This window comes from Pantherophis guttatus, chromosome 3 (genome assembly GCF_059756535.1).
Source record: "Pantherophis guttatus breed Tessera chromosome 3, ASM5975653v1, whole genome shotgun sequence".
Lineage (NCBI taxonomy): Eukaryota > Metazoa > Chordata > Lepidosauria > Squamata > Colubridae > Pantherophis > Pantherophis guttatus.
The window spans coordinates 209,206,061-209,219,163 of NC_142065.1; the positions used below are offsets into that span (position 1 = coordinate 209,206,061).

At 44.7% G+C, this 13,103-nt stretch overlaps 1 protein-coding gene across 1 annotated transcript in view; it reads right to left on the reverse strand.

The window, feature by feature from the left end:
* Window positions 1-449: 449 nt before the first annotated feature.
* The window catches only part of KCNK9 (potassium two pore domain channel subfamily K member 9), a 127,682-nt gene continuing 115,028 nt past the window's right edge, over window positions 450-13,103 (reverse strand). The window contains exon 2 of the mRNA XM_034436030.3: window positions 450-5,700. Within this exon, the coding sequence (XP_034291921.1) occupies window positions 4,862-5,700 (839 nt within the window). The 3' untranslated portion in view covers window positions 450-4,861. The remainder of the gene's footprint in view (window positions 5,701-13,103) is intronic.

A 13,103-nucleotide genomic window follows, 5' to 3' on the forward strand; every position in this document is an offset into this window, starting at 1 on the left:
GGATAAAGTTCACTGAACAACCGTCTCGCTTAGCAACATACATTTGGGGCTCAATTGTAGTCATACGTTGAGCACTACCTGTAGTGCGACATGCTATTATTGTCTTCAATAATCTCTTGTTTAATCTTATCAACCATATACCGTATTTTTCGGAGTATAAGACGCACCTTTTTCCCCCCTAAAAGTGGGTGAAAATTTAGGTGCATCTTATACACCGAATGTAGCCCCGTCCACCTACTGGCCCCCACCCTTTGGCCTCTGCCTCCCAGCAATTTACCTCCTTTCAAGCAAACAGCAAGAAAAAACAGCTCCTTTCAGCTTCAGCACAGCCTAATTAGCACAAGTTGATTGGATCAGCCTCCCGACTCTCAGCTCATTTGCTCTCAGCTGTTTTGCGCAGGGCTCTGCTGCTTGCCGCAAAGAGATAAATTGCTGGAGCAGATTTTTTTTTTTCCTTGTGCTAATCAAGCTATGCTGAAAACGAACCTGAAAGTAAAGCAGGCTGTTTGCTGTATGCTGCAACGAGGCAAAATTATTCAAAGGCAGAGGCAAAGGGAGATTTATTTTTCTTCTTTTCCTCACCAAAAAAGGTAGGTGTGTCTTATACTCAGGTGCGTCTTATACTCCAAAAAATACGGTACTTGCGCTCACCCACCCCGCCTCCAAAATAAGTGGATAATCAAAACTACGGGATTAGATTCTTGAAAAGGCAACCTTCAATTTATGATAGAGAACAGCACAACAGCAGAGGTGGGGGGGAAGTATAATTGGGGGGGAAATAAAAATTAAAAGCACAGAGTAATTGAATAGCAAAATCGATCTTTTGCACACTCAAAATCCGGCAACAGCAATGCTGGGCTTCTCCAGAGTAAGGAAGATCTTCAGAAGGAAGCACATTTCTAGATGAAATTTGGGAAACTTTTTTGGGGGGCCAAAAGATCCCCTTCTTTAAAAACCTAACCTCGGTAGGGAAATGTTGTTTGCAGAGATTTTCCAATCAGTTGCTGGTACAAAAGAAGTAAGGGAAAGCTTAGCTAGTAATACGCTCAGAACATGCTGCTCTGCGTGTAGTTGTGGAACAAGGCGACTGTGTGAACAGGGAACCTGAGGATCACAAGGTAGTCTAACATGAACCAGGACTGATTTTCCAAATATCCATAAGTAAGACCTAGTCCTATGATGACGACCCTATGGCACGCATGCCACAGTGACATGTGGAGCCATATCTGTGGGCATGTGAGCATTGCCCTAGCTCAGCTCCAGTGCCAGCCAGCTGATTTTCAGGCCTTCTGGGCCCACCGGAAGTTGGGAAATAGGCCATTTCCAACCTCTGGAGAGTCTCGGGGCGGGGAGGCTGTTTTCACCCTCCCCAGGCTCCTAGAAAGGCTCTGGAGCCTGGGGAGGGTGAAAAATGGGTCTTCCAGTCCCCCCGTGCCATCGCGTGCCAATAGTGGGGGGGAGGGGTGCAGGGGGGCGCACGCACATGCACAGGGGGCCGGGGCACATTGAATTATGGGTGTGGGCACGTGCGCGCGCAACCCCCCTGTGCGACCCCCGCTTTTGGCACGTGATGGCAAAAAGTTTAGCCATCACTGACCTAGTCTCTCACACTCATCTCTTAAATTTCTACACCAGGGGTGTCAAACTTAAGGCCCGCGAGCCGGATCTGGCCCACTGGGCGCTCAGATCTGGCCCATGGGGCCGCCCTGGAAACAGTGAAGGATTCGGCCATGGTGCCTCTGCCAGCGAAAACAGAGCTCGGGAGGACTGTGCATGGCTCTCACAAGCTCAGTTTTCGCTGGCAGAGGGTTGCAGGAAGCCGTCGGAACTGGAAACGGAGCTCAGGAGCCCGTTTTCGCTGGCACAGTGCTAGGGCCACCACAGGCACCCCTGACACGAGTGATGTTGAGCTGACCATGCCCACCCTGGCCACACCCACCCCAGCTGCCCAGGTCAAACACAACCCTGATGCAGCCCTCAATGAAATCGAGTTTGATACCCCTGTTCTAAAACATTCAATTTTATGGATGCACTTATTCTGGTCAGCACAACCAGCCGTAGCCCTGATTCGTATTTAGGTGATCAGGCCTCAGGGAGACTAATTAGCACTTAGTGCACCCCGAACTATGATTTATGAGGCGCTACCATAGAGAAATCCCTCTTAAATTAGTTTATGGCTGCACTGGTTGAATGATCCTGTTGTATCCAGTCCTGGCATACTGAATTACCCACTTAAAGTTGGAAAGACTCTAAAACAAGAACAGGGATTCCTGCAGAGACCCAGCGGGGAAGTCTCGTCTTGTGGGTTGTGTATTTAGGACTCACTTACGTTTCTCCTGTCTACGTTCATTTGTTTCTCACTGCACCCTGATAATCTTCTCGGTTTGGGGAATCTCTGGGTCATGACGAAGTCTCCTCAGAGGTATATTTTTGTGAAGGAAATTCCAAGGAGTCTGGCCTTATGCTCATCTAGTTAAAGCAACTCCATTTAAAACCAATCGTTGGAAGCAGAATAGTTCTATATAATTGCCTATATTAACTGTGCCAGGGGAAGGAGGGAAGGAGGGAAAGAAGGAAAGAAGATGGATAGGAAGAGGGAGGGAGGGAGGAAGGGAGGGAGGGAGGAAGGAAGGAAGGAAGGAAGGAAGGAAGGAAGGAAGGAAGGAAGATGAATAGGAGGAGGGAGGGAGGGGAGACCCCCCTCTCCTAGAAGAATGAAATACAGTATTTTGAGAAATATTTAAAAAGCAGAATATTATATTTCCCTGGATGAGAAATGGAGAGGTATGCTCCTGGAGACCCCACCTTCCTTAATAGCCCACAGCAGAGCAGATGTCAGCACTTAAGCGATAAAGAGATAGCTAGCTCTATTCATAAGCAAATTCCCTGCAGCGAGGTCTGAACAAAGGTAGAGTTAGCCCTCAGCCACAGTAGGAATTGCCCAACAAGCCCATTGCATCAGCCAAACTTCAACCAACCTACCGAGCCAGCTATGACCCCTACAACAGCCAATAGAATACATGTTGTTGCACAGGAACAGGAAGCTCAAGTTCAAAACTCAAGAGAAGGTATAAACACCCCTCGCTCTCAACTCCATGTGGTCAGCTGCCCAGAACCATGTGCTTGGTGGTTCTGCTTCATCATTAAACCCTCTTTCCAATCAGCCTCCAGCCTCCATTTTGTCTCCAGTACCTTTCTCCCGGCTTGGAACTGAACCAGATGGATATTTCTTTCAACAGGAGGAAGGAAGGAAGGAAGGAAGGAAGGAAGGAAGGAAGGAAGGAAGGAAGGAAGGAAGGAAGGAAGGAAGGAAGGAAGGAAGGAAGGAAGGAAGGAAACTTGGCCTACATGCATATCCTTAGCAAGTCAAAGCTCAAAGCATTGGGGAAATCCTTCCTGAGCATTTTCCCCCCTACTAGTATTAGTATTAATATCAGTTTCTATTTTTATTAAAAACAAGGGATACCCTGTCTTCTTTTGTGAGGAAATAAAAAAATATTCATCCACTTCCGTGTACCATTCTTGTTCAAGCATTCCCAGGTAGAATTCCTGTGCACGCAGGTACAACTATACACCGACAAACACACAAACACCTTGCCAGGCACACTCAGGACATTCGCACCGAGGAAAGTGTCACACTGAACCCGACGTCTTTAACACCAAGGCGAAATAAATAAGAAAGACCCCTTTAAATAAATAAATAAATAAAAATACCCATTCGTGCTGACCAATCGTTTCTTAAATCACACCCACGTACACACCGAGAGCTTGACAAGCCTGGTGGCTATTTGACACACCAACGGAAAGTTTAAAAAGAAAAATCATTTTCCAAACTCCCTACTTTCCTTCTGAGCAATGGTTCCATCATCGTTTTCCTCGTGTATGTTCATAATGCATATCCGTGTTTACAAAATGCATGCTTGTATTTTTTTTTAAAATATATATATGTATATATTTATATATTTTCCATAAGGATTTGACCCGGCAAGCAAAAGTAATTTTCCTTTCCTGCCTTGTTCTTAAAGAGGAATTAAAAAAAAAAACAGTTAATACGATCTAATAAATTTCTAGCATTTAAAAAACAGAGAGAACTTACAATGGTTCACTCAGTATATTGACCATTGATGGTGCATGCTTGACTTGGCAAAAAAGAAAAAGAAAAAGAAATTGGAAAAAAAAACTGCAGCTCTTTCCTACCTCCTCCATTTTTCTTCCTTTCATTTCCCCCCTTTTTGGGATCAAAGAAAGCAGGCCAGAAGAAAAGAAAAGAAAACAATTTCTCCAGAGGAAGAATAGATAGAAAATCAAATCGATATACCTGATGCTTCGATAGATACTTTTTTGTTAGTCGCATGGCACTAGTAGTGGAATTGTGCGTGTGCACCCGTACCCACACACTCAACACTCGCATACACACCCCCAAGTTCACACACAACACGACCTGCTTGTGAAGGAGAAAAAAGAGGTTTTGATTTTTGTGGTTTGTTGTTTTTTTTTTAGGTCAAGAGTGCCAAAGGGCACGAGAAAGCTCACAGGTGCGTAACTTTGGAATTGAAATACCCACTTCCCATCGCCTCAAAATCTCGGATCGCAGCGGGAAGGTTAATTGTAAGGCATTATTTTTGCTGGAAAATAAAGTCTGTCCATGCTTCGTGCGCCAGAGCTGAGTTTCAGGGGAGTGGTGTCCTTCCCTTGAATGTGTAGTTGTTGTTTTGTTTTCTCTCTCTCTCTCTCTCCTGGATTTATGTTAGCCTCACTCTGGTTCACTCGAGGAATTGTTTTCGTTTTAAAAAATAATAATCTTAGGAAAGAAATATCACCCATCCGCCCACCCTCCAAAAACCCTGCAAAGAAAATGCCTTCAGATAGATTTGCGTCGTCTCATCAACCTGTGATGGTCCGTAAAGCTGTGCAATCCAGGGGAGATCGAACTGATGGGAGAAGGAAACAGACTGTTTTTTAATGTGCTTGGTGAGATCTCCTCAATCTTGTAGGAGATGGAGTGAAAGTATTGGAGGTTCAGCTTGGAGCTGAAGGAATTTTGGTGGGAAACCACCCGGCTGGTGTATTCGTGGGACCTGTAACACATGCAGGAACAATCAGACTGAAGATCCGTCACCTCGGCCTTGTACCGCGGGCGTCCATGTTGAGAGTCTTCTTGAATGTGGACCACCATGCTGCTCCGGTTTCCCGCCAGGGAGGCCCTCTCCTCGGCCTCCCGTCTCTCTTCCTCGATGTTCATGAACAACCTGAGAACAACCAGATTGAGAAAAGCTCCGATGACGGTTAATCCCACCAGGATGTACATAAAGCTAAAGGCCACGTAGAGCGGCTTCCTCTGAAGGGCTCCTTTCGTCTGAAGGGCCACGTAGTCTCCGAACCCGATTGTAGTCAATGTGATGAAACAGTAATAGAAGGCCTGGAAGAAGGTCCACTCTTCACAATGAGAGAAGGCAGCTGCTCCGATGCAGAGGGTGCCGATGCAGGAGAAGAAACCGACGGCCACCATGTTCTCCATGGAGACGTTGGTGCTTCTCATCCGGCAACACTTTTTCATCCGTTGCAGGAGGAACTTGACAAAGGTGTTCATGCGTTCGCCAAGGCTCTGGAACATGACAAGGGTGAGTGGGATGCCCAGGGCAGCGTAGCACATGCAGAAGGCCTTCCCTGCATTCGTCCCAGGGGCAGCGTGGCCGTAACCTGGAGAAGCAAAAGGATAACATGGATAAGTGATGGAAAAGAAGGACAGGGATGATTGCAACTAAGGGATGGCCAGAAGGATGAGACGTACACAACGTTTGGGGCTCTTTGTGGGCTGGAAAAGAAAGGCACAGCCTGGAGAAAAAAAGGAGGGAGATGGTTTACTCCCTTGTTCCAAAGTTGTGTTGTTTTTCTCTAGAAGGCAACTGGACGTTCTTGGGTTTTTCCCTTTGAAAACATTTTGCTTCTCATCCAAGAAGCTTCTTCAGTTCTGAAGAACTAAAGAATCTTCTTGGACGGGAAGCAAAATGTCAAATCGTCCAGAACACAGTTGTCCCAAAAGGTGCTTTTCTTCAAAAGGCAACTGGACTTTCTTGGTATTTTCTTTAAAAACTGTTTCGCTTCTCATCCAAGAAGAACTGAAGAAGCTTCTTGGATGAGAAGTGAAACGCCTTCAAAGGAAAACCAGAAAGTCCAGTTGGCTCTTGAAAAAAAGCATCTTTGTCCCACATGCGTTTTTCTTCAAAAGGCAACCGGACTTTCTTGGTATTTTCTTTAAAAAATGGTTTTGCTTCTCATCCAAGAAGAACTGAAGAAGCTTCAGAAAACATTTTCAAAGACAAACCCAAGAAAGTCCAGTTACCTTTTTTGGGGGAAAAAAAGCACCTTTGGAACAACAAAACTCGGATAACACCAAGGTCCCCTTATCTCTTGCATACCCTCAATTTATGATCGCATCACTTAGCGATGGAAATTCTCGTTCCTGTTGTTAAGTTGAGGTCTAGGTGATGTCATTGTGGCTACTACCAGATACCTTATGTGTACTGTAGTCCACAGAACTGGTGGGGGGGGGGAATCACACTCCAAAATACAGCTGCCATCATGGCCACGGGAAGTTGTTCAGCCTTGAATTGATTGTTAGGGCCACCCCGTCTAAGTGACCCTGTTCTCAAAGGAGCAAGAGTCCTCATTACCTGGAAATGAACCTTTTACAAATCATCAGTTACTCCATGCACAGTTTCGCAGGATTGGCTTCAAGCACATCAAATCTGCCCAGATTAATTTCCTATAAAGTCAAGGTAAAGGTTCCCCTCGCACATACATGCTACTCGTTCCCGACTCTAGGGGGCAGTGCTCATCTCCGTTTCAAAGCCGAAGAGCCAGCGCTGTCCGAAGACGTCTCCATGGTCATGTGGCCGGCATGACTAAATGCCAAAGGAGCACGGAACGCTGTTACCTTCCCACCAAAGGTCAGCAGTTCAGTGGTTCGAATCCCTAGTGCTGCGTAATGGGGTGAGCTCCCGTTACTTGTCCCAGCTTCTGCCAACCTAGCAGTTTGAAAGCACATAAAAAATGCAAGTAGAAAAATAGGGACCACCTTTGGTGGGAAGGGAACAGCATTCCGTGCACCTTTGGCGTTTAGTCATGCCGGCCACATGACCACGGAGACGTCTTCGGACAGCGCTGGCTCTTCGGCTTTGAAACAGAGATGAGCACCAACCCCTTAGACTTGGGCACGACTAGCATGTATGTGCGAGGGGAACCTTTACCTTTACCTTTTAATGTGACACCAGAAGGAAAACAATTGAAAACCTGAATGGAGATTCATCCAATTACCTATATTTAATGCAATTTTAATTGTAATTAAATTACAGATTCAGCCCGCGGGCCTTGTGTTTGACACCCCTGATTTACCGCCAGCTTTTCTGCAAGGGTATGCTTGAAGCGGTGGACAATTTACGGCAAATAAATCAAGCGTTGTTTTCATTTTTCACTGACTGGCAAGGGAGACTGGATGATCACCAAGTTCCAGTTTTTCACATTGTATGACTCCGAAACAAAAATTAATTATGAAACTTACTACCAGAGAGGAGACCGTAGAAGATGCCAACAGCTGGCTGACTTTCTCCCTGCTGAGAAGCTAAGTAAGATCAGATTTGTTTAGTAGTTTGGAAATATTAGGACTGCAGCAGGGGTGAAATGCTCCCAGTTCGGACTGGATCACCTGATCCGGTAGCGATGGAGGCGGGTGGTTCGGAAAACAGGTAGCAAAAATCCCTGCCCTCCCTCCCATTGCCCAGCTGAGCCGCGCAATCATCAGAGGCTTTTTTTTTTATTTTTAAAAGCATTTTTTCTACAACCTTTTTGGCCGAAAAAATGCTTTTAAAAGTAAAAAAAAAAAAAGGCTCTGATGATCGCGTGGCTCAGCTGGGATCATCAGAGGCTTTTAAAAATATTTTTTCTACAACCTCTTCAGCCGAAGGCTTTGTGACGGTCAAAGTTAAAAATTGAGAGTCACATCGCGTTACCTGAAATCTGGCTTGTGCATATTTGGATTGGACCTTGGCTAACTCTTGCTTCGTGGATTACTTTTTGCTACTGGACCGGACTGGGGATAAACTCTCTCTTGCTGACTGTGAGTGAAAACTGACTTGGCAGGCATTTCGCAGTTTACTGCCAAAACTCTTATCTGCAAGGGTTTCTAGTCTGATTGCTTAATAAAATCGTGCCTGGTTGTGTGTTTGCCTGTGTGGGGAAGGGGGACAGAACAGGCAAGCTGTTCCACTGGTTAATTCTTCTCACTGTTAGGAAGTTTCTCCTTAGTTCTAGGTTGAATGTCTCTTGATTAGTTTCCATCCATTGTTTCTTGTCTTGCCCTCTGGGGCTTTGGAAAATAGGTTGACCACCTCTTCCTTGTGGGAAGACCTCAAATATTGGAACACTGCTATCATGTCACCTCTAGTCCTTCTTTTCTCTAAACTAGCCATACCCAATTCCTGCAACTGATCTTCATATCTTTTAGTCTCCGGGCCCTTAATCATCTTAGTTGCTCTTCTCTGCACTCTTTCCAAAGTCTCAACATCTTTTTCATAATGCGGTGACCAAAACTGGATGCTACAACTACATAGCTGTACTACTACAGTAGTTATACTATTGGATACTGTAGTTACAGAAACCAGCTGGTTCCTCCTTTACATTACTAGTTGCTTCAGGTTTGATGTTCTTCTGCTTTGAAATAAGGCATTGGAGTTTGATCAATCTGAGATGTAAATAAAATAAACTCATTTAAAAACAACAACAACAACAAGCCATCCATGCATTTTGGCTTCATGGAGAGAAATTGACAATGCTTCCCCTTAGGAATTCATGGAATTCCATTTGCAGAACAAGAAAATTTGAAGGGAATAGAATAGAATAACAGAGTTGGAAGGGACCTTGGAGGTCTTCTAGTCCAACACCCTGCCTAGGCAGGAAACCCTACACCACTTCAGACAAATGGTTATCCAACATCTTCTTAAAAATTTCCAGCGGTGGAGCATTCACAACTTCTGCAGGAAAGTTGTTCCACTCATTAATTGTTCTAACTGTCAGGAAATTTCTCCTTAGTTCTAAGATGCTTCTCTCCATTGCTTCTTGTCCTACCCTCAGGTGCTTTGGAGAATAGTTTGACTCCCTCTTCTTTGTGGCAACCCCTGAGAAATTGGAACACTACTATCATGTCTCCCCTAGTCCTTCTTTTCATTAAACTAGACATACCCAGTTCCTGAAACCCTTCTCATATGTTTTAACCTCCAGCCCCCTAATCATCTTGGTTGCTCTTCTCTGCACTCTTTCTAGAGTCTCAACATCTTTTTTACAGCATGGCGACCAAAAGTGGCATGAGATCATCTGCTTTGACACCATCATCCATATTTGTCTATCAAATGCCTCCATCTATATGTTGGCCTGTGTGGCCAAGCCAACTCTGAGAAAGACATAAGTAGAACTGATGTGATTAAGAACATCACTAAGAATACACTTCAACATTTCCACAAGGGGCAAACTGGACCGAGCTCCTGGTGCCTTTTTTTCCAAATAAATATGGGAAGATTGGATGACAGCAGAAGCTAATGAGGTCAGGATGATATATTCAGTATCTCATGACTTGTCTTTTCTCATCTAAGTCTGCCCCGATAGAACCCAGCAACTATGAAAGGAATTCATATGAGTCTGAACATCAGGAAGGAATGTTAGGGTGGATTCACATCACATGACAGGCAAGATCTGAACGGAGCTGACAGGTTAATAGAGAAACATCTAACCAAGGATGTTGATTTTGAAAAAAAAGAAGAAGCAAATACTCAGGCTTCGTTATACTTGAATGACAGGATACTGGGAAATCTCTGAGTGGTAGGCCAGACTATGAAGTCAACATCTCAAAAAAGAAGATAAGAATTAATGACATTCCATGTTATGGACAAGAAAACTACATAGACTTGGTAGCTGAGTTTTGGAGTTAGCTGGAGTTGAGCTGAACTCAAGAGCTTTTATCGTTGTGGTCCAGCATACAGGTACTCTCAATTTACAACCGGTTGCTTAGCAACCATTCAAAGTTACAATGGACCTCCCCCAGATGATACTTCTGGTCCAATTGTCAAAACTCCGACTAACGAACCCAAGCAGATCAGAACTCTGAGACTTGGCTCCTTCTCAAAGGACTTCTTTATTGAGAACGTCATATCCACACAGCTTCAAAGGAAAATGAACTCTAAATCTTTCCCTTGGTTACAGTATAATTAAACTAGGAAATAAGCCCATCCCCAAGCGTCACAGGTCACATTGGCCAATAGGGTTAATTGGCGGCCTCCCTAGGCACTCCTTCCCCAACCTTATCCCTTGCCAGTAGATATGACCTTGGTTCTCACGAGAAAGTTCTCTGACGTCGAGCTGGCCACACCCACCCCAGCCATGCCCACTCCGACCTCCCGAGGTCAAACACAATCCTGATGCGGCCCTCAATGAAATCGAGTTTCACACCCCTGCTGTAAACTGTTCTAAGCATGATGCCCTCTACATCTGACTGGTCTCTGCTCAGGTTGCTAGTGTTGTGGCTCCGTTACCTGAGCCTGTGTCATCGGCAGGAGAGGACTCCAAGAGTGAAGGAGAGGAGTTGGCAAGGCCTCCTTCTCCAGGACCCTCCTCTCTGGCAATGCCTTCAGTGTCCGCCGAAGGGCAAAGATAGGGCCAGGGCCAAGCACGTCCACGCAGTCACAGATAGACAGTGATGAGGGTAATGAGTCTTGGCTGGATCCACGCCAGCGTCGCAGAGATAAGCGCGTGCAATAGAAGAAAAGGCGTGCCTGAGATTAGGCTGAGTCACTGGACCACACCCCACAGGATATAAAAGGGAGCGTGGTGGCCAGTCAAACCTTGTGAAATAAAAAACTGAAAGCTTCCATGCCATTCTGCATTGCCGGACTTTTTGCTATAGACTTTGCCGGATTATCTCTGGACTTGATTGACTCCGTAATTATTGAGCTGTTTCTTTTGATGTACCAGGAGTCGGGAGAAGTTATCTCTCCTCTTCGTAAATAATAAACTCTTGGCAGGCAGCCACTAGGTTGTTGCCAAGTTCCGTTATCATAAGGAAAAGGATTTTGCCGGCTGGTTTGGTCTTTAACTCTTGAACGTCTGTTGGTGTGTGTGCGTGTGGTTGGGGACAGAACAGCTGGACAGGTGCCTACAGAGTTCACCTCATGCCTGACCTGATGTCTCATACTAACACATTCTAACAGCACTTCTCTCTCCTCCTTCGCCCATCTGTCAAACCTCCTAAACATTACATCAAAAGACAAGTCATTTCTCAAAGACGATTCAGGCTGAAAAGGCAGATGGACAGAGATACAAAAGAAAGAACAGCCCTTTAGGTCAATCTGAAAACCTTGATCCATATATCAGTAGTTCCAGAGCATCCAAGCTGCAGAATATCTAATTTTTAATGTCACCAAGGATATCTTCATACAAATACAGGTTGGGGAGTCCTTGGTGCTCTCTGAATTGCTGACATTTCATTACCAGACTAGGTAGCATCATCAGTGCTCCAAGTTGATTGGGAGTCCATTTAGTTTCATTTATTTTATTTATTTATTTATTTATTTTATTGAATTTCTATACCGCCCTACTCCCGAAGGACTCAGGGCGGTGCACAGCCATAAAATAAAACACATAGATATACAAAATTTAAAATCAAATAAAATGAATTAAATAAATTTGGCTGAATTAGTACCCATAATTTAAGATACCCATTTTTTAAAATACATTAAGAATTTAAAAATTTAAAATTTACACTTAAAAGGGAGAAGATTTAGGCGAGGTCAGATTGATGAAATAAAAACGTCTTCAACTTTAATTACAGAGCCACTAAGGCTATTATTTCCATCCTTTTCAGGAATGCAGTTTAAAGCATCCCTGACAGATTATTGCATAATCTGTGCTTCTAAAATAGTGTTTCCCAACCATGGCAACTTCCAGACACAGGAACTTCAACTCCCGGAATTCTCATCAATGCCACGCCAGTTGAGGAATTCTGGGATTTGAAGTCCACGCACTTAGAAATGGCCATGATTGGAAAACACTATTCTGAGTAGTCTGAAATATAATGTGGATACATGCTGCTTATCTCTTGGTATGTGTTGTGACCTAGGCCCAAGTAGTTATTACCAGGCACAATCAGTCCTAGGCAAACATATTTTATTAGAACAGCTGAGAATTACTTCATTCTCAGCTTAGTCCAAATTAATTCCAAAACAAATTCTTCATAAACAGTCCTTCGGCCTTATCACCAACCTTTGTCTTCTTTGGCAACCTGCCAAAGGCTTTTCTTGGCAAAACCCCACGATGTTAAGAAGCAAGAGACGCCGACGAGAAACAAATGTAGCAACATTGTTTTCCTACAAAGATCCCAAGACCCGTTGCTGCTCTTTTAAGCCTTATGGGAGGAGCCAATCATCTCCTGGCCTTACTCCCGAGTCGTCCTTTTTGTTTTAGTTGCTCTTGCCTTCTGGCAGCTCTTCGCATGCATGCACTAGGAACAGGCTCCTTCTGTTCCTCTGCCTCTTTGGTGTCTGCCTCTGGAGGCTCCGGTGTCCGCACATTGCTCCCAGGTGGCCCTGGCTTCATCTCTGCCTCTGACACACAGCCCTCATCCAGGCCTTCCCCAGACTCCAGGACTGGCCCATTGTCCTCCCCAGCCTCCTCATTGTCTGATTCCGATGCCATTTCCACAGACTGCTGGTGGACCACAACAGTATCTCCAATGACATAAACATGTAAGGAAGATCCAAAGATGCTTTTTTTAAGAGGCAACTGGACTTTCTGGTTTTTCTTTGAAGAAGCTTGGATGAGAAGTGAAATGTCTTCAAAGAAAAACCAGAAAAGTCCAGTTGCCTCTTGAAAAAAGCACCTTTGGGTCAACCATGACCTGGATGATTGAGAATGTCAGGCCTGGAAGCCATCTTTTGCATTGGGCCTTCAGGCCTGCTACATTTACTACTGTGGGAAATTGGGAGGAGGGATTGTATGGAGCATGAGTGATAGATAGTCATAATAACATTCCTTTCTCAGAGGATCAAGGACAACTTGCC